This window comes from Oreochromis niloticus, linkage group LG3, assembly GCF_001858045.2.
Source record: "Oreochromis niloticus isolate F11D_XX linkage group LG3, O_niloticus_UMD_NMBU, whole genome shotgun sequence".
In the NCBI taxonomy this organism is placed as follows: domain Eukaryota; kingdom Metazoa; phylum Chordata; class Actinopteri; order Cichliformes; family Cichlidae; genus Oreochromis; species Oreochromis niloticus.
This window is the reverse complement of record NC_031967.2, coordinates 867,133-891,727: the sequence shown is the minus strand read 5'-3', so window position 1 is coordinate 891,727 and position 24,595 is coordinate 867,133. Positions and strand designations below refer to the sequence as shown.

Sequence of the window (24,595 nt, the reverse complement as noted above, 5' to 3'; positions counted from 1 at the left end):
ACTAAGCAACACATGAAATTGGAGGGTTTAGTCTGAAAGTGATTTGTGTTTCCGTCCCTGCTCACAGAACGAAACAAAGCTTTACTTGAGCAAACGTGCTGATTTCATTCTGAGCAGAGGTTACTTGGTTGCTTATGCTTTAAAGCGGTCATAGTTTAGTGTCACACAGAGACGTGTTGGCTGTGGCTGTTTGAAGTTACAGAGACATTTGAAGCTGCTACTAAAATACAGTCTACTGTATCTGATGTATTCTGAAGGGTTGTGTGAATAAAATGACCTCAAATCTTAGGCCTCAGTGATTTCTATGGTTTCTGAATTGTGTGGCTGGACACTAAATATATGTAAACACATTTACAGAGTAAGAGTAAATATTCACTCACTAATTTATGTATGAGGAGTTATTTTTTTAGATTTATAATATATCCATATTTGTTTTTTTTAACATGACTGTTGCTGTAGCTCAAACAACGACTCAAGAGCACAGTAACATCCAGCCACTCTTCCTTTTCTGCTTCCAGGTTAGTCTGGAATATTATACAGTTCATGACCTCTGGGAATGCGGTCAAAGCTAACGGTGTTGTTAGCCAAATTAGCCATGCACCATGCTAGCTTTGGCTTTGTTCTCTGGAGCTCCTGTGGAGAGTGTTTGGGGTGGAGCTGAGATCATTCAGAGGTAGAAGAAGCAGCTGGTCCAGCAAGAAAATGTTACTGTAACTGCTTGTTTGGAATATCTGTCAGCTACAGGTTTGCTTCTCCAGTTTTAAAATGACATCTGAGATTTTGGACTGTGGAGATTGGCATTGCCGCTGGGTGCAGAATCTCATCTCTATATATGAATAAAGGACTAATAACAATACATAAGTAAATCTCTCTCTGCAACTTGGTTCGATTGTCCTTAAAGTTTCGAGGTGGCATCGGCCCTGTGCAGATCACGCAGGGTCCATGCCACTTCTGGGGTCAAAACAAGTCCAAAGGGGAACAAGCTGTTTGGCATGGGTGCAGCATGGGTGCAGCATGGGTGCAGCCTACATACTCAGCTCTGAATCAAATCAACAGAATAACAGAAGTAAACAGGTTTTCCAGCAGTTTACCAATCTGCTGTGAAGAAGTGTTGTTACAACAAAGAAATAACCAAACAAACACAGATATTCTTACTTTTTTCTCCGAAACTAATCATTCAAACATTTCTGTTTGGAAGGAAAGTTAAAAGGACAAGGCTGAGATGGTCTGGGTGTGTAGAGCTAAAAGATTAAGCATACATTGGAGAAAGGATGCTGAATATGGGACTGCCAGACAGAAGGAAAGCAGACGACAGAGGAAGATTTGTGGATGAAGAGGAGGGAGGAAGGTCGTGAGGTGAGATGAAGGCCAGTCATCTGCTGTGGCAACGCCTAAATGGAGCAAATGGAAAAAAATGGATGAGTCAGACGCACGTTTGTTCTTTATGGGAAAACCCTAAGAAGCAGGGTTTGATTCCCTGTGTATAATTCCATGTAAAAACAATGAAAATGTGGGTTTTGCATAATAAGCTCACTGTCTTGTTGCTCAGCAACTGTCTGTGTTTTAAGGCCTGTTCATACACCTGCAGGCTTTCGGTTTTCCCCTTGAACACAGTTTACAATATCATCAGGATGTCTCGATGCATGCTCAGTCATCCAAATCCCAAAAGGTTCATCCTGTCCGTCTGGACGTATTGTTTTCCAGGTGAACAGCTTTTGGGAATACTGTTAGGAGATTTCGAGTTGAAATTGTCGACTACATTTGAAAGTTGGTCTGTTGGTTTTGGATAGAGCTGGGCGATATAAGATTTTTTCATATCACGATATGTTTTTTTCATTTCAGGCGATAACGATATATATCACGATATAAGCCAAATAACTATATATGTAAGATTTAAATGTGATGTCGCTCACAAGTAAAATGTGAAATAATTATCAGCTTGTTTTGATTTAAATATTTATTTCCCATAATCAGTTCAACAGGGCAGATGTACTTAAGGAACATGAGACTTTTTCAGATAAATAAAGGCAAATATTGCAAACTACACAAAAGGCAGCCGCTAAAGCGTTTAAGTTTCAAAATAGAACAAACAAAACAGACTACTAAATTGTCAATTCCACTTAGAAACAAAATATTAATTCTAAAAATAAATCTTAGTTTATTTTACAGAAAAAGAGACACAATTGACCAACTTGCATAATATTGCTTTGGATACGCTGTCTGAGAGAAATGTTTACGTCCAGGGAGTCGGTAACAAGGATCCATTACCCTAATTAGCTGCTTGAATCCTTCATTTTCGACCGTGTTTATTGGTAGCATGTCTTTAGCAAGACAGTAGGCTATGGCATTCGTTATGTTGCTATGTCTCTTAGCTTTCTTGTAATATGGTAAGACGCTGGCGAAAGCCGACTCAATTGACTGTTGCTGCTTCACAGGGATTCCCCTGGTTGTTTTCGATGCCGAATTAGCGCTTTGGTTCAGAGCTTGAGCGTGCTCCAGTGGGTGGCACTGCTTCAGATGATTTAAAAAAAAAGGTTTGTTGTATTTCCAGACTTCGTGGGAACTTGCTTTAGGCACAATTTACAGTGCGCGTTACTCTGTTTTTTGTCAGACTTCAAATAGCCGAAATACCTTCACACTACGGAACTTCTCTGGCTTTTCCTTTCGACAATCTCTCTGGCATTGGAACCATCATCTGTGTTCTCTTCGGTAACCTGGTCACCCAAACTCTCGGTTGATTTTTCTCTAGTCGGTACTCATTTCCTCCATTACCCGGCCGGCACGGCGGCTGGCTGCTTCCCAAACAAATACACATGTGCGGCTTGGCACTTGAGCTGTATGTAACAAGTTACGTGACGTGACGCTGCGGATGTGATTGGTTCGGCTCTGCGCTACTTAATTTGTATTGGCTATTGATTTTTTTTATAAGAGGAAGAGAGAGATGAGGTCTATCGCAATAGTTTCATTTTTCTATCGAGAAAAAGTTATTTTGCAATAGATATCGTTATCGTTTTATCGCCCAGCTCTAGTTTTGGACAAAGACAGAATTTCCATATATAGCCCACCTTTGTCCATTTTGCAAGTGAAATGGTAAATGCAGCTAGCAGCTAAGCAACGATAATGTCCTCAAGTTTCGTTATGATTTCAACGTTTTCATGTCCAGGGAAAGTTTGCAGGCTTCATGGCCAAGGACAGAAGTTTACATATCCTCATCATGAACGTCGCTGCAATATTTATTTCTTTTTACTGTTCATCTCAACATCTCGCTGCATCTCTGCAACTTGAGTTTTGCAGAACATCAGCTTGAAGTCAGTTAAATTTGCAGGTTGGCGACAGTATGTAGAATAATCCATCTTAGAATCTGGTGCAAAGGTTTGAATTTATTTGAAACTTTCTTTCATCTACATGTGCTTGTACATACAGGCTCAAGTGTGGACACTCTCATTGGAAGGCCGTTCCAAAAGTGTCATATTTCCCTTCTTTATCCAAATGGGAATGAACTCCTAGTACTTGTATCCCAGTTCAGCGGTGTAGCTGTTGATTCATGGTTAAGTTGAAGGCATTTAACTTGTTCATGCAGATAGGTTCAGTCAAGCCTAAAGGTGTTGATGTTGGAGCAGTTTCATTGTGCAGTTTTCTCACCTGAGCGTGAACGTGTGGGCGTTCTTCCAGGCGACACATCAAAGTGGGCTCAAGCACGATTGTCAGAACTGCTGATCTTTAGCAGATAAATGGCAGCTGATTAAGATCAAGTTTGAACATGTAACCATACACTTACCAGTATCATTCCAGCAGCACCCAGCTCCGGGGAAGCCCTCTCCACTGTAAGGTCATTGTAGTGATGGAGCTCTCTGATGTCAGTCATGAGACGAGCTGATCCCCACAGGGAGAGCGTTCCCTTTTTCCCTTTAGTCTTTTCATCCATCAGCTCGTGTGTTAGACTGTCTGACCTTTTTTGAGTGCTGATGTTAGAATGAGTCTTTTATAGAAGTCCATTATTTCTCACAGTAAATGTGTCTCTTCCATGTGGAGCCAAATATATTCATGAAACAAGCATGTGATCTGTTGTTTGCTAAGCTGACTTCAAGCCAAACATAAATGACATTTTTATAAGACAGAATCAGTTTTCATAATAATGAATAAACCTAAATCGTCTGCAGTTACTTGTAAAGTCTGTTTTGGTTCAGTTTCCAACTTTCCTAAATGTCCACAGGTAACATTAACTCTGCCAGATGATCCCAGACTTGCAAGCAGTGTGTTTAAATTGGTGCTGCAGATCTCTACATATGTGCCAGCAGATCTGAAGTAGGGTTTGAGTCTCAATAAATAAATACTACTATGCAAAAAACATAGCATGCAGTTTTTCAGACGGCTATCAGTCAGTGAAACATCTGGAACTCGTATGGCTACTTGGCTGCTGTCATTGGGGCCTAAAGCAAACCGTAAGAATGTGTTGCACTGTAGATGCACGTTCTTTGGTAGCTGCACAAACACTATTCATTTAACACAACTGTGTTTCTCTGTGACTGTAAGGAGTTGTTTTATAATTTCGTTGGTAGTGACCGGGGACGGAGCTGGAGATGGCAGAGGTGAAGATACTAAGAATTTGATTGGGTGTGACCAAAAGGGACCAAAAGAAATATATTAGAGGAAAGCTCAGCTTGAGTGATTTTAAGACATGTGCAAAGGAGGGATCATAGATATCCTGGGCAAAGGAGGCTGAATGTGGAGCTGCCAGGTGGGAGCAAAAGCAGAAGACTACAGAGAAAATTCATGAAATGTAGTGAAGAAGGACCCGCAGAGAGCTGGTGTGACCAGCGTTGGCTAGGATTGGCTGAGATGGAGCCAGATGATCCACTCTGGTGACTTAAAGGGAGCAGCTGAAAGAAGATGTTTGTTACATCTGTGCTCTGAATAAGTAGTTAAACTGTCAGATGCTCTGGGCACAGAGACATTAGAGCTGGGGTGTCAGACTCTGACTGCATGCTGAGCTGGCAGCCCCTAACCCCGCTCAGGGAAATTTGAATCAATGTAAGTGTTTGGAAAAATGTACTTTTATTGCATCATGTTCATTCACTCATGAGCTGCTGTAACATGAGTCAAATGGCTGAACTGCCTTCTCAGCATGCAGTCAGGTTCTGTACATTGTTGCTAATGACCCATTAAATGTATTCAGGTGTGTTGCAGCAGAGACACATCTGCAGGTTTCAGGACACCGTTTGGCACCTGAGCTATGAATGTTAAGCTTTAACACCAAAATCAATAAAAGCTGTTAAACTCACTACCAAACATAAGTGACAGTGTCACTGTATTAATGAGCTAACGTTAGTCTGTGTGCAAGCAGCAGCATGAACACATAAGCACAGTGTGTGGCACCGTTGCATACAGATTGTCATGTCGGTCTGCAGCTGCAGCTATTTCGCATCTTCTGAAAAAGCCTTCCTAATAGCATCAGACCGTGCCATCACTTAACCAACCGCATTTCATGAAACTCCTACAGTAACAGCCAAGCCTGCCTGTTTGAGTGTGGTTGATGACTGTGATGACTCTGTTTCATATTTGTGTTGTTTTTGATCATTTATTGTAACCTTACGTTAAAATTCACCCACCACGTGTGAAATGAGGGCCAATGCTTCCCCCTGAATCAGCAGCAGCATCCAGAGCTCGCCTCACACAGGAAGAGAACGGTTCAGTCTGCGATTACTCATCAGCTGTTGCGGTGGTCACATGGTGCACGGGACAACAGTGAAAAACTTTCTTTTTTTCTGTCCCCTCCCTCTCCCACAGTGCGGCTCCATGACAGCATATCAGAGGAAGGATTCCACTATCTGGTCTTTGACTTGTAAGTGCTGGATTTGATTTTTACACATTCCATCAATGCACCTTTCACACAAATGCAACATGAAACAGCAGCTGTGCAGAACACACCCACATCTCACAGAACACAGGTAGAAACCTCACAGCTGTCGGTCCGATGCACCGTCGCAGAGGCCTCTTGGGAGAATAAATGCGACATGTTGCCTCTGCTTTACTCCATCTGTCGTAGCAATGCTGAGTGCTCAGGCACTACACACCCTGTTGACACACGTCTTATACACACTCCTGCATCATTCCTGCACATGCTGGGACCAATGAAAATGAATCTTGCTGTATAGGATCATATAAACACGCTGAGATGTACCGTTGGCTCACACAGATGGAAGGTTGAAAATATCTGTTCAAAAGCCATCTGCTAAATGTCTTTGAGCTTTTTTACAAAGTGATAACCATGTAAGAATTCCAGTTTTCCCTGAGTGTCCCGCCTGAGTAGGATGGATGGGTTCTCTTTAAAAAAAACGTATAATTTATAAAGATATAAACATGGCTGTTACTTTGCTCGATCACTGGGAAGGAAAAGGAGAGATTTTACCTGTAATTCAGTATCAGTCTACAAAATCCTTACTGTAGATGCAGCTATGGTGTCAGTTTGAATATCTTATGTGGCCTCGTTCTGGAGTTATTGTGTTCACATAGCTGGGTGTCATGAGAACTCCAGAAGGAGGTAACGTGGGATTTCCAGGTTGATACCATAGACACATCTCCCTAAAAGGTTCAAATCTTGGTGAGGGTCAAGGTTTCTGAAAGTCTGGTGAATGTGAGAACCCTACAAAGCTGTCGCCTTTCAAATCCGTTCCAGAGGTGCGTGTACTGGGAGGCTGAGGGGTGCCACTGGCGTCTGCCAGCATTTATGATTTTGCTTTTGAACTTGGTACCAGAGTCATGCTAACGACTGCACTGCACCTCCAGTTTTAACAGAAGTTGAAGAGATCTGTAGGTGTAGTTTTTAAAGCCAGATGTTTTCCATTCTGGCTGTATATGTGATTTCAGCTGCTCGGCAGTTTGTGGCAATGCTGTTGTGATGTGATCTGGCACTGTCTTGGTGAAATAAGGAACAAACTGTTTGGCAGCGTGCAGGCTGTTCTGCATTTGTGGATGGTGATGCCATTTTCACAGTTTGGACTGTGTAAGGCACCAAGAGTTCAGATGAAACAATCAATGTGCAGACTGTCAGTTTTAATTCTGCAACAGTCTTTAATTATCTCACCCCAACCAGTCGCAGCAGATGGCCCCGCCCCTCCCTGAGCCTGTCGGAGGTTTCTTCCTGTTAAAAGGGAGTTTTTCCTTCCCACTGTCGCCAACGTGCTTGCTCAGAGGGGGTCATATGGTTGTTGGGTTTTTCTCTGTATTATTGTAGGCTCTACCTTACAGTATAAAGCGCCTTGAGGTGACTGTTGTTGTGATTTGGTGCTGTGTAAATAAAATTGAATTAAACTGAACAATCCAGACGTTACCAGTAAAGTAGACAAACTCCAATTTGTAACTGGACAACAGCAGGAAGCTGACAGGGGGCCTGTTTTAGAAAGTTTAATTTGGAGTTGAGGCCCATACGAAAAAAAGTAAGGAAAGGGTTCTCGTTCATCCAGGTCATGATGGTCCAAAGAGCTTGGAAAGAAAGCGAGTGGCCTCTTTTGACCTCTCATCCAAGAGGCTTTTTCAGTTCCACGACTTAAGATGTCTAAGGAGCTTTCTTTCCAAGCACCTTAGAGGTTTTGGGGGTTTTGTCATTTTTGTTGGGGGCTTTGTTTTTTTGTTTGTTTTTTATAATTTAGCTTTCGAGTCCCAGAGTTTGGATTGTGGGAGTGCATCCCTTTAACTGAATGAATACAAGGAACATCCCATGAGACGGTTGTACACAGCCTCTCTTGTTAAATTTAGCAGCCTCTTTTGCTGTAAACTTTGCGTAGGAGTCAGGTTTGTGAGAAAGGAAGGATACTAACACCCTTCTCCTCCTCTCCTGTGTATCATCAGCTGTTGTTTGCAGTCATATCTGGCAGCCAGAAAGGAAATGGCGTCAAATGTATTTTAAACTCGACGAGCAATAAAAAAATAAGATCAGAGGTGTGTCTCCTTCCTGGCTACAAGCATCTCCTCTCTTCCCTTAACCCACTGGGAGTGTTCTCATGTCCTGTCATCCATACTGGCAATGATTCAGTTAAACCACAACTTTAATTGAATGTTAAACGCTGGGTCAGAGAAGGGCATAATGCACTCTCAGTGCTGGCAGCAGCACCATCGTAACCCTGCAGACCTTTTTACACCTCAATATGTGTCGACGCTGCTGTATGAAACTTTAATATGGAAACCCCTGCAGAAAAAAATATGTTTTGGAATATGCATCAAGCTTTAGGAAGAACGTCTTTCACCACTTTAAAGGGCAATTAAAGTAATTTTACCCGTGGTCATGCGCTGATGAGGCACATCAGCCTGGACTTTCCCCCTTTGCCCTGTTCAGATGCTTCCAGGTGGAAACACCAAGTTAATCCCTCTGTACTCCTGTCAGTCTGCAGTGCTGCTTGAAAGACTGTGGCAGTTTCATGGTTTTCTGTATTTCTGCATAAATATAGACTGAAAACATCTTATGTTATATCACGTTAACAAAAGTTGTAAAAGAGCATTTAGCTAATTTACTTGGTTTAACATCCGTCTATGATGAACATCTCCAAAGACTCAGCTGCAACATGATTTGTAGTGCTCAGTTGTTAGTGCCACTTGATTTGATCTGTGTTACTTGGAAAATCTATCTGGACTTGAGTCATGGAAATTTTTTCAGCTGGAAGGAATTTCCCCTCCAGCTGAAACAATAATATTGGTGCAGTGCCTGGATGCATCTGCCGAAATCAGGGTTTTCCTAGGATTTGCTGGGCCTCGTGTTCTTCTGTGTTCGCAGCCCTACAGAGAGATGGAGTTTCTGCTCTAATGTGTGAGACACTGCAAACACATAGCTGTAGACACTTTAAAGTAATCACAGTAATTTCAACATACCAGTCCAAACGGGACGTACCAGTAAGCTGTTCACTGTCAAAGGGAGAGAGGTGTTCCTGCTCCTGCTTGAGCCACAGCGCTGAAAGGCAACACATTCAAACTGTGAATAAAGTCGTTCTCAGTGAAGTCAGTTGGTTTTTGTTTCACTGTGTTTGCTGGATCTCCTTCCCAGAGTCACTGGTGGTGAGCTGTTCGAGGACATTGTTGCCAGGGAGTACTACAGTGAAGCTGATGCCAGGTCAGTGTGAGCTTTGGCTCATATAATGTATGCATGTGCTTTTTTATTACTGCATTACTGTGGAAATGCCATGTGACTCTCCCTGGGCAGTAAAGGCATATTCATGCACCTACAGTAAACTATAGCAGATACACTAAATTGACAGCTGATCACAGTGGATGTTTGCAGAACTTATCATGCAGTGAGTCCAGCAGAGCCTGTTTCTCTGCCTTACACATGCATGTATGCCTTTTGTGCCCCACATCTCTCTCTCTGTACCTTTTCTGTTTCTTCTTTATGAGGAGGCTCCTTTCTCAGTTTCAGCTTCTGTTCTGTTTATTAAAAATCACCCATAAATCAAACAATCCAGACTAACTTTTGTCTAACATTTTAAAGTTTCCATTGGAGATTTTTATTCCTTCCTTCAGGAGTTATGGGACAGTTTCTAATGCTCTGGATTCTGTTTTGTGGTGGATTTTGTTTTTGAAGAAATGTTTTTAAAGTTGACACGTGAAAGTGTTTTACATGAAGCAAACATGTGTCCTTGGTTTTTTCTCTTAAGGAACAGGTCAACAGTTGTCTTTCATATGTGCGTTGCATTGATTTCATGTCATTATAAAAGGAGTGGGAGTGGTTCATCTAGTTTAGCACAGAGACTGGAAGCAGAGGCAAACACCTCACAGAGGCTGTCAAAGAATACAACTACCAGCACAGGCTGTGTGCACGGGTGGAAATGGCTCTGTGTGATTTCCAGGCAGCTTCAGCACTTGTTTGTGGAAGCTTGAGGCTTTGACAGGATTTTACAGTCTAATGCTTGATGTTCTGTCTGTGATCTTACCTCAGCCGAGCTCACGTCTACTCTGCAAATGCTTTGGTTTAACCTCGAAAAGACTGCTGCTGGTATCTGTGCAAAAATAATTACTGAATATTCCAAACACAGCACCGTGCAAAAGGTTTAGGCGGGGAGGAAAAATGCTGCACACAAAGAATGCTTTCAGAAGTGTTAATCATTTATTCTCATCAGTCAACAAAAAGCAGTGAAATCTAAATCACATCAGTGTTTGGTGGCACCGCCCTTCGCCTTCTTCTAGGTCCACTTCCACACAGTTTTTGAAGGAACTCTGGCTTTTAGGTTGTTCCAAACATCTGGGAGAACTAAGCACAGATGTTCTATGGATGCCAGCTTCCTCACATCCTTCTGTCTGTAATCCCAACCCCCTCGATGATGTTGAGATCAGGACTCTGTGGGGGCCGGACCATCCAGTACTTTTCTGGCAATGTGACATTTTTGTTTATTTGCTGAACATGTCTCCAAAAATGCACGTCATTGTGGAGAAACTGCTCAGCACAGCAGTGTTGCATGCGTGAGGTCGGGTCCAAGATCATCTTTTTGATCTTGGACCCGACCTCACGCATGCAACACTGCTGCGCTGAGCAGTTTCTCCACATACTTCTTGTTCTTCTTTACGCTGAAGATAGCTCTTCATGACTGGCTCTGTGTTTGGGCTCGTTAAACAGTCATTTATATTTCTGAAAGCTTTCTTTGTTTAGAGCATTTTTCCTTACCTGCCTGAAACGTTTGCACAGCACTGCATTATCCACATTTTGATTGTGAAACCTGCACAGTTCAGGCTGGTTCTCAAAAGGCACAGAGATAGAAATGGCTCCATACATAAGGTAGTTTCCTTGAGCCTGGACAGCAACAAACACCTGTGTCAAACAGCTGTACCTGGAATCCTGCATCTTAGCCTAATGCTGACAGCTCTGAGTGGCTCTGTCACTGACTTTATACAGCAAGAATTGGATGCACATGTTTGAATTTATTTTGGATTTTCTAATCCTCACAGAGCCAAAAGTATACATAAAGACTTAGTTCTGTATATACACTCACATCTCTGAAGAAGTGGTGCAGAAAGCTCTGCAATGACATGTTAATGTGTTGTTAGTGATCATGACTGACTACAGCCGGTAGCTTCTCTTTGGATTTGTTTGCTCGGCTGAATCAGTGGTGTCAGTGCTCACAACACTGGCAAAGTCCAAGGAACCCAGTGAAGATCGAAGAAGGTGATTCTATATTTACACGTGACGGGAAGGTTACTTGAAGCCATTTCTAACAACTGCTGATTCCAAGCTAAAACAATTGAAACAAAATGCATCTTGTTTGGATGTGTTCCTGTTTTGACCCGCACTGTCACCCTCAGATGAGAGGAAATCAGTTAGGAAGTTCAGGACCAACCCGGCAACCATTAAGGCTCAAGACGCATGAGGCGAGTTTTCCACCACCGTGGATTGAGAGGTTGCTGACCACGAAAGAAGCGCATTCACACTCAGCTGAAATTTGCAGTTGCCCACATGGATAAATCTTCAAAAGCAACGTTTTACGGTCGGACAAGACAAAGAGCTGTTTGGCCCCAATGACAAGAGGTTTATTTTGAGTTTCCTTAACCTGAGAACACTGTACTAACTGTAGGGGCTGTTTTACTGGTCAGAAGCTGATGGAACAGTGAAATACAGTTGAAACCCAAACACAGCTCAGCCTCAGCTTCAGCCCTGTTGAAAACGTGTGGACTATGCTTAAAGATGGGCAACACGGGAACCAACGTTTTCAGATCAGTGACAGTGGTCAAATATACCGACAGAATATCCCAGAATCTTGTTGATGGCAAAAAGCATCATTTTAAGCCTGTGTGAATTTAGAGAAATCCCAGATAAATTCAGGCTTGTGCACTCACGTCTTGCTTTCAGAGTCCTGCATGCTGCACAGTCCTTTCCCAGGAGAAGGAAGGTACATTCAAATAAAAAATTCAAAGCCCCGTAAATATGCCCAGGACGAGTCGATGGAAACCTCTGACCACAGCTGAACTGTTATACCGTCATACAGTTCTGTCGTGCAACCATGTATTTGCATTTTCATATTGCAGTGTATTCATCAAACGCTCATAGTCACTGCTGTGCCTGTTTAGTCTTTTGTTGCTTGTGTTTCTAGTCGTATCCTGTCGCTTGGTGTGTGTCTCACTCTGTCTTTGAATGCATTCCTCGTCTCTCTGTTAAACTTACTTCCTGTTGGTTATTTTAATGTCCTTGTGTCTGTCATGCTTCTTACCTGTGTGTTTTCACCTTCTCTGCACTTGGCTGCTCTCCTCTGTTGGCTGTACTGTTATCTGTTCCTGGTTTCTGTATTTATAGTCCGGCCATAGGATTCAAAATATTTACTCTATCATGTTGTGTATTTAGCTCCTGGCAGTGAGCAAAGTAGTGACCTGTTTCTGTACCAAGTAGCTGTATTTTTGACAGTTGTGCTGTTTCCCTGCTTCAGTCTTTAGGCTTAGCAAAGCTCACCATGACCTGACTCTGAATCAGCTGCACTACAAAATCTCATTCATGCCATTGAAGACTGAACTGTTCCTTTTAGATGTTTTACTTTGTCAGTGCAGTGCTACTTCAGGTGTTGGTGCATTTGTCAGCCTTTTCTTTGTTATCTGACATTTACCCGTTCTCCCTCTCCTCTCTGCTTCTGGCCTGGTCTCTCTCCCTCCACAGTCACTGCATACAGCAGATTGTAGAAAGTGTAAATCATTGTCACATAAATGGCATAGTGCACAGAGACCTAAAGGTTAGTAAGTGGCTACGTGCTGCACCTTGTCTCTCACATCCACTGCCTGATCAGTCAATCAATGAATTAACCTTTCACCGAGTGCTGCCCCCTCAGAACCACACCCCCTCCACCAGTCACCCTCGCACATCGCCACTTGACAGGACAGTTTAAAGATGCGCCTGCAGCAGCAGATGCGCCTGCAGCAGGGCGTTGTGGGCAGGTTGGCTGGAGACGAGGCGGTAGGTTGTGTAGTGCAGGAGGGGGCAGGTAGACCTCATCACAGCCTGCCTCCACTGTACGCTATGGCCCCAAGTGCATGTAGCATCTTTGCAAAATGGTGCGCTGACACAGCCGCTGTGAGGCTTCGTCAGGGGATCAGAGAGGAGGGCAGAGGAGAAGGATGGTGTGGTTTAATTTAATTATTATAATAATGTGTGTGACCCTTTATAATCACGTTATGATTCTAAAGGTGGCACATCATTACCTAGCACTAAAGTTCAATTCAGATTCATTCAGTATGTTTACACATAAATAAATAAATCAGAGAGAAAGTTTGAAGCAACAGAATCGCTTGTTAACAATTTTTTAAATAAAACTGTGTTTAAGAGATGAAAGAAGGAGCAGACCGAGCAGTACCTGAAATCTTCTGTCCTCACAAACAGAATGTGCTACATGAGTCCGCCAGTAACACTTTCAGTATAACACAGTCATTATATTCTTGGACTTAGTTTGCCTGTTAAATCATATTATGTAAGCGTACAACAATTTAGCACCGTGTGTTACATTTCCACAATTCAGATATTTGTATCTGTCTCTAAGCACACACTCACACTGATTCACTGCACTGGGAGCAACTAAGGGCTTCAGTGTGTTGCCTGAAGGATCGATCCTACTGTCCAGTCACACACTGACCTGAGCCGGTCACCTGGTTTAATCTGACCCACACGGGTCAACTAGCATACTTTTCTTCAGCATTGGTAAGTTAGCATTGGCTAGTGCGTCATAGATGGTCGAGTGATGTCAGTGATTTCATTAAATATCACGTGTTATGGTTTTTAATTCTTTACTGCATACATCCATACATCTTACTATGTTCTCATTTTTAAGTCTAATTGTGGAAAATAAAGAAGAATGTGGTGTAGACGAACGTTTAGTGTGAAACTCCAGCATGTGTACTTTTCATTTAAGTAGCAGATTTGGTTTTTCAAACCAGGCTGTTATCAGTCACAGGTGCTTCAAACTTTAACTGCTTATATGTCATTTATATGTCGTCTTCTTTACAACATTAGAGTTTCAGTAAAGTTCGTAACACTGTTCATACATATGTTTCAACTCCTGTAATAAACCACACTATTCTGTAGCTCCGCCTCTCTCAGTCCTGCCTCCAGCTGCTCAGATCTAACACCACCTCTGCTCTGAGACTCGGGCAGAGTTGGCTGTGTGTGAGTAGAGGATGATGATGAAATTCCAGTATGTTTTTCTTCTTTTTATTTTTTTAACTCTCTTACAGAAAACAGTATCTAACTGTGGCAACACAGAAAAAGCACTATTGAGTGAACGGCCCATTTTCAGCCAAAATTACCTCAAATTGCTCCTAATTTTAGCTTCTGGGCCGCCTTGTTGCCACATTACTCTGTCTGCCCACTAACACGGCCGCTAGCTCCCCGAGGGTCAAAGCAAGCTCACAGCTACAAATATGAGTGTTAGCTTGTCACTAACCCATGGCCCCCTGGTGTTTGCATGCAGTCATTGCATCCAGCAGATCCTAGAGGCTGTGCTCCACTGCCACCAGATGGGTGTGGTCCACCGCGACCTCAAGGTAAGTAGATACGAAATGAGGACAAACAAACTCCAGTCTCTCTTTGTCTTTTTGTCCTGATGGTTTCCAGTCTGACTCTCTTTGTTACGTTCTTTCCTTTTGCGTGTCAATATTCTGAACTAAGTTTGTGTCAAAACACTTGAATTGATCTTCACTAGCAAAAGTTGGAACATTTCTCTAAAATACAAGGAACCAGTTCCCTCGTCCCCAATGGCTGTGCCCCCAGTTTGCTTTAAAGAGCAGCGTCTGCTTAGTGTAAAAACTGTTGCTGGGTGTAATGATGGGAAAAGATGATGTGCTAAGTTCAAATGTTCAGGAAATTCAATGCGTCCTTCCAAGAACGATGCACTCTTTTTCTTATAGTCATGAAACCATCAGCTCTGGTATCTTATAACCAGGTCAAAAATACTCTGCGTTACATGGAGCCGTTGTCACTTACTGAGACTGAGTACGTTTTAGTGTCTCATTGTGGTTAATTGTACTAATACATCCACAGTGGTCTTTCTTCTCCAATGCTGCTCTCCTCACTGTGGTTTGCTCCCAAAGCTCTAATTTGTCAATCAAATGAAGCGGGTGTGTCTGAGGTTTGCTTTACGTTCAGCAATAGTAAGCTGACGTTTTGCATCTGTCGACCGCCCTCTCCCCGCACTCTGATTGGCTGTTGCCAGGCAGCTGCCACAGTTCGCTGCAGAAACACAAAGAAAACCAAATGCAGCCAAAACAAACAAGCGAGCGGGAGCACGCTGTAGAAACACCCACATTTTTGTGTTTGTGTACTCGTGTGATTTAATTCCTCCACATGATCATTTTTGCAAACACACATCTGTGGAAGTTGATGCAAAGCTCTCTATGTAGTGATGTAAAGAGTCCTAGATCACACATACATGTCTGCACTGTAGGACAATGACCCGGAGATGTTTGAATATAAGAAAAAGGAGTGTAATGATGAAGAAACGCTGCTGTAGTCAATGGAGAGGCTTAAACTGTAAGAAATGAGTCATGTAACAGAAAAAGTTCTGTTTTTTTCATTGTCCAGACTGTCCTGTAATTATCAAACATTTAACAGAATCTGTTGTTTTTGTTTGTTTTGACATTTATAAAATAGAGAAAAAAAAAACAGGAACTTTCAGTTAAATTTAGTCTATTACTTCTTTGCTTTGGTGCTGTGTGAGTGGTCAGAGGGGACGTCATTGTCAGTCGAAGCTGAAAATACACTTAAGTCTCAAATTTCTGCCCATCTTCACGAGGACCAGATGGAAGTTCTTTGGTGGGCTGACTCTGGGCCCCTGGCCTTATGTTGACACCCCCGCTCTAACGGTTTATCTTTACTCTGTTGTTTCCGTTTATCAGCCTTTATAATATCAACATTATCCACCCATATATTCTCCAAAGACACTAGAATAGAAACCACTTGAACAATTATGACAGAGTTTTGGTGATCAGTCAATATCAGCGCAGCCAATGAGGAAACACGGTGAGTTTTACCCTCAGAGTCACAGGCTGACAGTATTTTGATGGCTTTCTGGATCTAATCTCATTTATTTGTCGCCTTTCTGAAAACTTTGTTCTGCGTCTCCCAGAAAATCTCAGTAATTTGTTGCGTTTGTGATAAAGCTGTAAAACATGTCCCAGCTTTATTAATAAAGCACTTTATGGACCCTGGTTTTATGTTAAAGTGTACATTTGTCACAGAGGGAGTCCTCCAGACTGAGGAGGCTCTGATTCAACAGCACAGTAATTTTATCTGCTTTTTGACTCAGTGTATTAGACACAATCCAATTACATCTATTACAAGAAGGGAGCATAAATCCTGCTGTGAACTGTGCACACATGCAGAAAGTGCTTGTGCATTAGTGAGAGTGTGTGCATGCTAAAGGCACATACACAAACCTGACGGCATCCTGCACGGCTCCATCAGTGAAATGTTTCTGGGGATTTATTTGTGTTTATCGCCCTGCGTTTGACTATGTTTGCATGTGTGCTGTCTTACCCAGCATCCAGGCCTGAGAGCCGCAGTAGGTCAGTTAGAGACTGTGGCGGCGCTTCAAGGGTTCAGTGACTGGATTCATTGTAAAAGGAGAAAGAAGGCAGTGATTCATTAGCAGCCCTTAAAGCACACTGGGTGCCTTCCATCCATATGGCCCCATCTGAGCGATCATAAATAGATTATAAAGCACATTTGCAAATCTTCGGGGTATGCAGCCCAATATCCACCATGAGTGAGTGTCAGCGTTCTCTGTCTACGTTTCAGCTAACCAGGAGAGGAAGCTCTCAGTGACTGAGCGTTAGCATCAGTCTGGGAAGAAGAACAGTGCAGACAGCACTGATGCAGTGTACTACAGTGTTACTACATTTAGGAGTGTATAACAGTGGGCATGTTACGAGGACGGTGATCTTGAGTCATTCATGGCTCTGGCACCACAGTGACTTTTATCTCTGTCGTGGTTCCAGGATCTGTCCGTCCAGTGAGAGATAAGATAAGTCTTTATTGTCATTGCACAGTCATACATAGTACAATGAAACTGGAAACCTGTCCCACGTCGGCACTATGTACAACACGACACCGCACAACAACTTAATAAAAAAAGAAGAAGTGTATGTTTATTGCACATCATTATTATTATTGCACCCTGTTATAAATATTGTTGTTGTTGTTGTTGGTCCAGGGAGGTATCCAGTCAGGTCAGCTGTTAGCATTGATTAGGGCTGTTGTAAAAGCCGTCCTTGACCTCAGCAGCCTGAATCTCCTGCCAGACGGCAGCAGCTTAAAGACCCGGTGAAAGATGAGGCCCACTCTAACTGTCTGTACACGGTCTGACAGGAAGTCTCTGATCCAGCAGTTTCACTATTAGTCTGTCTGGGAGTGTCATATTGAAAGCAGAGATAAAGTCACCAAAGAGCAGCGTGGTGTTGTTCCGGTGGGAGATGGTGGTGTGGAGCGTTGTAGCAATGGCGTCTTCAGTAGGTCTGTTCGCTCCAGTTCACATACAGAGCTGGTCGAGTGTGGGCGGCAGGCAGGACGTGACGTGACGTCGGACCAGTTTCTCGAAATACTTCAGTTTAGAATACCAGTGTGCACTGATGACAGGAGTAAATATACTGACAGGAAATTCTCTCCAGGTGTTGCTAACGACCCATCTAGTCGACACATGCAAAGGAATCAAACTTTAGATGTCCACAAGTTAAGACACCAGCTGAAATCTGCCGGTAATTAGAGAGCAATCCCACCATTTAGTCCAAATCAGCTGGTCCCAACTCTGGCCTATGAAAAGGAGTCTCATTGCCAAGGTGTCACACGAAAAGCATCTCATGTGAGTGTATTTATAGTATATATAACTCAAACCAGTGAGCTCTCAAGACCTTCACCAGTTTCTTGTTGCCAAACTTAGTGGTTCCAGTGAGCACCGTGGGCGCCATCATCCAGAAGTGGAAACACCTCATTTTACCAGGGTTAGGCTGACCAGGTGTTTGGAGGTCAAAGACACGGCACATCACCCCAGAAATGCCACACCAATATTAAAGTTTGGAGGTGGGAACATCATGGAGCGGGGCACTGGCACGCTCAAATAACTGAAAGAAGGATAACTGGAAAAATGAACCTTCTGTAAAAGATGAAAGTTCAGCATTTTTACACGGGTCACATAAAACTCCACCATCTGAAGACTGTGGAAGAACACACCTGAGCACTGCATGTGAACGGTCCAAGCAGGACGCGTCCTCACCAACAAAGGCTCCTGTACAAAGTGTTAAATACATTTCAATAAGTGTTCAATCATTTTTTTATATTATATTTATATTTTTTCTATTGGTTGTTACCAACATTGATGAGAATTTCATATCAGTTATTACCATTGATTAGAAACCATTAGAAAAATATTTACTTAGAAACCTGGTGATGTGCTCAATACTGAGTTTACCCGCTGTGTATGCCGTGTATGCTGTGTATGCATATAAGTGGGTAGCTCTTTTATTGGATTGGCTGAGAAACTGGAAAGGCTTCTTGTACACTTACCAGTGCTGCATGAAACAACAGATAAGCACAAGTACCACAGGAAGCAGCGCAGGGTTCCTGATGTGATGCTGTGGTTTCCCTTCATCTGCAGTCAAGAAGAGTTACAGAGTAAATGTTGAAGCGACCCAGGCTTGGCTCTGCCTGCTTTTAGTCAGCCAAGAAAGAAGCGCTCTGATGCGACGACAGTTTCCCGAATTTTCATTCGATTCTAGGATTGATGAAGTTTGAATGTGATTGCATATTTAACGATACAGCTGAACGTGGCTTCTTCTCTGTCAGCGGGAGGCCTGTAAGGAAAGCTTCTGAGATTACAAATTCAAAGACCGATTTTGGATTCGGATCATTCTGAAAACTGAGTACATTTTAAAATGAGCCACACCGCTGGCTGCAGCAAAATGGCAAATGCATTTAAAAAAGTTCAACTTTCTCAGCTTTGACAGGAATGATCTGCCTCCTGTTTCCAGCCCGTTCTGCAGCCTTTCATCAGTCTGTCTGATGCAGCATCATTTAGTTGCTTGCATTAGTTTTCAGCAGATATGCACGTATCTGTTCTGTCCTCAGTCTGTTGGCCCTGCTGTAGTTATTCAACCTTTATCACAGTCCAATCCTCAGCACACACACGATGATAAACCCCATTTAGGAAAATTCACGGAATAAATGTTGTTATTATTATTATTTAAAGTTTTACTTTAATAGTCATACCTATAGTTGTTTATTCTAAAATGTGTGTTAATGTAACAGTTAAAGGGTTAAGCCGTCCTTTAAAGCTATGATAACAGAGCAGAAGAGAAGAATGTACGGCCAGTGTACCTGTAACAGACTGTGATGGACATGGTGATGTCATCATCCAGGTGAAGATGAGGATTTGTCTCTAAAGCGTTTCTGCCTGTTGTATCTGCCTGGTTCTGATCACAGTGCAGGTGTTACTTTCATGTTTCACCTTAATGTAGGTACCATCCAAACACTCAGTCTGGCAGGAACTGGATTTTTTTATGTCTACATGAGAGTGAGAATAAATGTGTGTGATAGGATGATTGGCTGAACTCCTAATGAAGCTCACACTGACAGTGAGGTGTGGTTGGAAAACAAACCTAGCTTCCATTTTGATCAACAGCAGCTTGTGTTGTTGGTTGTTGTGTGTCTGTCATTTTGACTCACTTCCTTCCATCAAGGAAGCTGCTTTGAATATGTCAACAAGCGCTTCATGTGTCCTCTCCGACCCTGCAGCCCCTCACACCCGCCTGGCTCGCACACTCAGTTTTTATTGAAACGCATCCAGTTGTGCAGCTGGGCTGAAGTCGGCCGTGACCTCAGACTGAGCCTGATTATGATCAACATGAGTCGGTGCTGAGTTTGTGTGCAGAGGCTGGCCTCTGACTCCCACGTGCCTTCCTCCAGTTACAGCTGGCCTCCAGCCCAGCGATTAGTCTGATGCCCGAATGCCTGAACGCACTCTGACATCAGTCCTTGATGATGCTGTGCTCTGTGATAGCCCCTCCTACTAGCTGCTAGTAACCAAACTGTGCTAAAGTCTGTACTTGGTTCATGTTGAGTCTCATTTTAAATTCATGTCTTGAACCAGTGCAGGATACTGATGTTACCTTTTCTTCACTCCAAGCCGGAGAATTTGCTTCTAGCCAGCAAGTTGAAGGGGGCTGCAGTTAAACTGGCAGACTTTGGCCTGGCCATCGAAGTTCAAGGAGATCAGCAGGCATGGTTTGGTGAGTGCATTCATGATCTCAGTCTGGTTCATTTGTTTCAGTCATTTTAATTGACTGTCCTTGTTAGCATGACTTCACCTGTGTCAGAGCTACAACCTTTATATATCAGGTGATTATTTGAAAGCCTAACACAATGTTTTAACATGAATATGTCAAGAACTATTAAAGATGAAGTTGTCAGTGTGCACTCATACCATCAAAGTGATGGGGATCTGTAATTTTGGGATGTGTCTAAATACTGGTGAGTGAAACAACTGAAGCAGTAATGATAAAACAAATGACACAACATATAGGTTACCTGTTTTTCACAGGTACAGTCTGTCAAAATGCAAATGTATGTTTTCTAATAAACATGAGCCGGTTCATTTCTGTCATGCTTTTGTACTTTGTCTCTCCGACTGTGTCATGCTGTCATCACAGCCCTAATAACCCAGCTAAAGAGACTAGGTGTTCCACTGCTGCCGGCTCAGGTTGGATTAGGATGGAAGTCTGGCCTACTTGTCTCCATCTACTCTCTGTGGAGCACTGAGATAATTAGTCTGCTCCCCCAGCACCAGCTTCCATCTGGAACCAGTTCATTTGATGTCCTAACTTAACTACTAGCTGGATTTCCCCCATGAACATGTACGAGTGTGTGAGCCAAACCACACACCTGGTGCAGAGTGCTTTCACGCCTCTGAGCTTGTTGATTACAGCTCTTAAACCTAACTTTACGAGGCCTCTGGTCCTAACCTACTTACTGAGACACGGTGGTAACGAGCTTCGGATAGTCTCGTACAAGCTTCATATTTATGCGTCTGTGTTTCAGGGTTTGCTGGGACACCAGGATACCTGTCTCCAGAGGTGCTGAGGAAAGATCCTTATGGCAAGCCAGTGGACATGTGGGCCTGTGGTGAGAGACACAACTTGCTGCGATGACGTCGGGCGACAGTGTTTGTAGTGTAGCAGCATTTGGTCCTGAGTGTTGCTGTGCTACTCTTTGGGAGTCCAGCCTCTTGAATTAATCATGCTTATTGCACACATTAGTGAAAGCAGGCCATCTGGTTGGAGCTGTGGGAAACACATTGTGTAAAACACACATTGGTGCACACCTGTGCTGACTCACTGAGACCACAGCAACAATGGGCGGTGTTGTGTTTGTGGTCGCACCGTCTTATCGTCAGATACAGGCCCTTTTCATCTTTTCCAGGCAGATGGCCAATTAAAAAACACCGTCCCTGTAACAGCAGCAAACAGAAGCGCTCAGTGTCCTGGGTTCTTATTTGTCTACATGTATAACATACAGAACCTAACATGCTCCTGTTTTCTCCTGCTCATTTAAAATCAGCTGAATGCAAAGTTATCTCAAACAGGTTTTTTGTTATTCTCGTGTAATATTAGCTGACGTTCTTATTCCTGAGGTTTGGTTTGCATTGCTTAATGTTTGTTTTGAAAGAAGTGAGCTCTCAGTGCAGGTTAACTTTGACCAGAACATGACGGTGTTTGGTTTCGCCTGCTTGTAGGAGTGATCCTCTACATTTTACTGGTGGGCTATCCTCCCTTCTGGGACGAGGACCAGCACAGGCTCTACCAGCAGATTAAAGCTGGGGCGTATGATGTGAGTCGCAGCCACACACAGTCATGCAGTCCTGTATCAACTGTTTTTGACATTTTTCCACATTTGTGTAGAGAAATATCTTACTTTTCACAATAACGGTTAGCTAAACTTTTACTTAAAAATTCAATTCTTGTGGCTTCTATCCTTTGTGTTCATCAGATGACATGTTGCTCTAACAGTGCTTTAGTTTTTAGGATAAAACCACATCAGACATTAGTGTTAAAAAAAGTATGATATACTATATGACTTAAATAACACGCTCACGCTTTGCCAAAAACACATTTTTAAAAGCCACACTGACTCCTTATCCAAGATCAATGCTAGTTCCTTTCTGCATTTTCAGTGTTGTCAGTATGTTGAGCACAGACATGAAGCCTTAGCCGGCCGTGGCTCCTCCAGCTGGTCTCTTGCCGGTCTGGTTCGTGTAGGTTTACAGATTCTGCTGCTGTGAGAGTCTGTGCAGTCTGTCAGTGGCACAGGGATCTTTACAGAGCTGCATTTAAAGACTAAGTCAGAGCTGATCTGAGCTATTCAAAGGAACAGTTCACAGTTTTTGGCTTGCGTGTTAAAGCTACATGAAGTCTTGTTTCCTCTGTGTTGAAAAGCCCTCCGCAGTAAACAGGCAGCAGTTCTGTAAAACATGTGTGATCCTCCCTGCTGCACTTCTCAGAGGAAGAACAGAGAGACATACTGTTAATATCAATACATTTTAACATTTGCATTACACAAGCATCCCTTATCCACAGCCCTGCCCCCTTTTTCATGACTTACACAGGAAAAGCCAAATGAATCGTGTAACATCTCCCGTGTCTTTAATGCACCGACAGACTCCCTTAAATACACTCGCATGATCAGTTCGTCCGTATCAGCCGTGCCTGGTTTCTTCACCAAACCCTCAGATGACAAAGAGAAACACAGTTACACATTACATCAAACCAACACAATACAGAGCAGTCCCTAAATCTATGTTAATTAGTACTACAAGCATTTTGAGCTTTAGAACATTCAACTTCAAGATTTGACCTACACAAAGGAGAGGAGACACTGTTCAGTTAGTTTTTATTGTGCTTTCATTTATATCATTAATGTATTATTTTACATCTAAAAGTGACAAAGGCTTCAGGATGACTGCTGCACAGCAGGCAGAGGAACCAGGACAGTGTCAGAGTTGACCAAATGGGTTTCGTTGTGTCTGTCGTTGAACAGTTTCCCTCTCCAGAGTGGGACACAGTGACCCCTGAGGCCAAAGACCTGATCAATAAGATGCTGACCATTAACCCTGCCAAGAGAGTGACGGCCACCGATGCACTCAAACACCCCTGGATCTGCGTAGGTGTCACACACACTAACCCTGATCAGGGCAGGTTGTGTAACAGCGTTTAAGCTTTGTGACACTGCCTGTGTGTTTTCACAGCAACGCTCCACTGTAGCATCCATGATGCACAGACAGGAGACTGTGGAGTGCCTCAAGAAATTCAATGCTAGGAGGAAACTCAAGGTAGGTGTTGTGGTGCACATCCTTTAAGAAAGTGAACAGAGTTTGTGGTTGTCACTAAAAACATGTAATATTCATCCAGTTGTGACACACCACTGTCCATTTCTCTCTCCTCAGGGTGCCATCCTGACCACAATGCTCGCCACCCGTAACTTCTCAGGTAGGCCTTGGAATAAAGACTGACAGCTAATCATGGCCCGTGTTGTACTGATTCCCTAAAATGCCGTTAAACGTTGTTACCCATGACACTAGTGGCACCTTAACCCCGTGGTTCACATGTCCTGGGTTACTGCTGCCTCTGAGTGCTGCTGTTTCCTGATGTTCTGGCCTTTAGAGCCCATTAAGCTGTCTGTGCTCCCTTTAAGCTGCCATTAACAAAAACTGGAATGAGCGTACAGATCGATACCATCCCATCTACAGGTGCCTTTAAAGGGCAAAGCATTTCAACTTGGTCTGCAAATATTGATTTTTGTCTTTATGACTAATGACAGGAAAGCTGACGTTTGCTCATTTCACTTCTGTAATGTCTCAGCTGTGAGTTGATCCCCTTTGTTTACCTGTGTTTTTCTTTCTTCCTCCTCTTGTGTGGTAACTCATGTATAAGGTAAGAGTCCTCGCTGTAGCTAGCACTTCTCTGCAGCGCTAAGCTACACTGCCAGGTTTGATTCCGGGCATGTCGTGTCTACTAAAGCTCCACTGTGGGACTTTTCAGCTGACAGCTTGTGCATTAGCGGTCATTCTAGAGGAATCAAAAGCTGATTTGCTTTACGATGCACAAAATAGTTTGGACAATTTTGTTGCCTTTGCCGTCCTGCAGACTGTACTGTGAGAAACGGCCTCAGTATTGACTGCAGAGGGAAGCAGACGTCTCTCACTTACAATCTGCAACTAGCTCTGTGTAATACTTCCAGTCAGAGGTTATATTGTTAAATATACATATAAAATATATTAGACCCACTGACAAAGCAGAACTATCACATGTTGGAATTAATCCTTTCAATATGTGTAAATATGTCTCAAAGACAGTTTATGTTATGATGTAATTTTACCTTCAATAGAAAAACATCACACGGATTATAAAAACAGTTAAAAACAAGTTTGATGTATTTTAATAGAAGTTTGCTGTATGTAGACGGAGAGCACTGACTTTGTGATGGAGCGTGCTCTGTGTGTTTCTCACAACAGCAAAGAAAGCAGTCGAGCTGCTGTTGAATGATATAAAGTAGTGATGACATGTATCTGTTGGCTGTATCGATGGAAAGTCAGAGCATAGAAAA

At 42.9% G+C, this 24,595-nt stretch overlaps 2 protein-coding genes across 15 annotated transcripts in view; both read left to right on the top strand.

The window, feature by feature from the left end:
- Positions 1–24,595, top strand: part of LOC100695450 (calcium/calmodulin-dependent protein kinase type II delta 1 chain) — a 96,272-nt gene that overhangs the window by 53,843 nt on the left and 17,834 nt on the right. For 10 of the 14 annotated variants that reach the window (XM_013267229.3, XM_005465205.4, XM_025899848.1 and 7 more), the window contains 9 exons: positions 5,788–5,842; positions 9,035–9,100; positions 14,421–14,493; positions 20,124–20,226; positions 21,035–21,118; positions 21,729–21,823; positions 23,030–23,152; positions 23,238–23,321; positions 23,436–23,478. In XM_013267229.3, the coding sequence (XP_013122683.1) occupies positions 5,788–5,842; positions 9,035–9,100; positions 14,421–14,493; positions 20,124–20,226; positions 21,035–21,118; positions 21,729–21,823; positions 23,030–23,152; positions 23,238–23,321; positions 23,436–23,478 (726 nt within the window). Of the gene's footprint in view, positions 1–5,787; positions 5,843–9,034; positions 9,101–12,619; positions 12,693–14,420; positions 14,494–20,123; positions 20,227–21,034; positions 21,119–21,728; positions 21,824–23,029; positions 23,153–23,237; positions 23,322–23,435; positions 23,479–24,595 lie in introns of all 14 variants that reach the window. The other 4 variants (XM_025899868.1, XM_025899867.1, XM_019348655.2 and 1 more) reach the window with 1 other exon arrangement.
- Positions 1–24,595, top strand: part of LOC112846512 (calcium/calmodulin-dependent protein kinase type II delta chain-like) — a 41,824-nt gene that overhangs the window by 1,163 nt on the left and 16,066 nt on the right. The window contains exons 3-11 of the mRNA XM_025906063.1: positions 5,788–5,842; positions 9,035–9,100; positions 14,421–14,493; positions 20,124–20,226; positions 21,035–21,118; positions 21,729–21,823; positions 23,030–23,152; positions 23,238–23,321; positions 23,436–23,478. Coding sequence (XP_025761848.1) covers positions 5,788–5,842; positions 9,035–9,100; positions 14,421–14,493; positions 20,124–20,226; positions 21,035–21,118; positions 21,729–21,823; positions 23,030–23,152; positions 23,238–23,321; positions 23,436–23,478 — 726 coding nt within the window. The remainder of the gene's footprint in view (positions 1–5,787; positions 5,843–9,034; positions 9,101–14,420; positions 14,494–20,123; positions 20,227–21,034; positions 21,119–21,728; positions 21,824–23,029; positions 23,153–23,237; positions 23,322–23,435; positions 23,479–24,595) is intronic.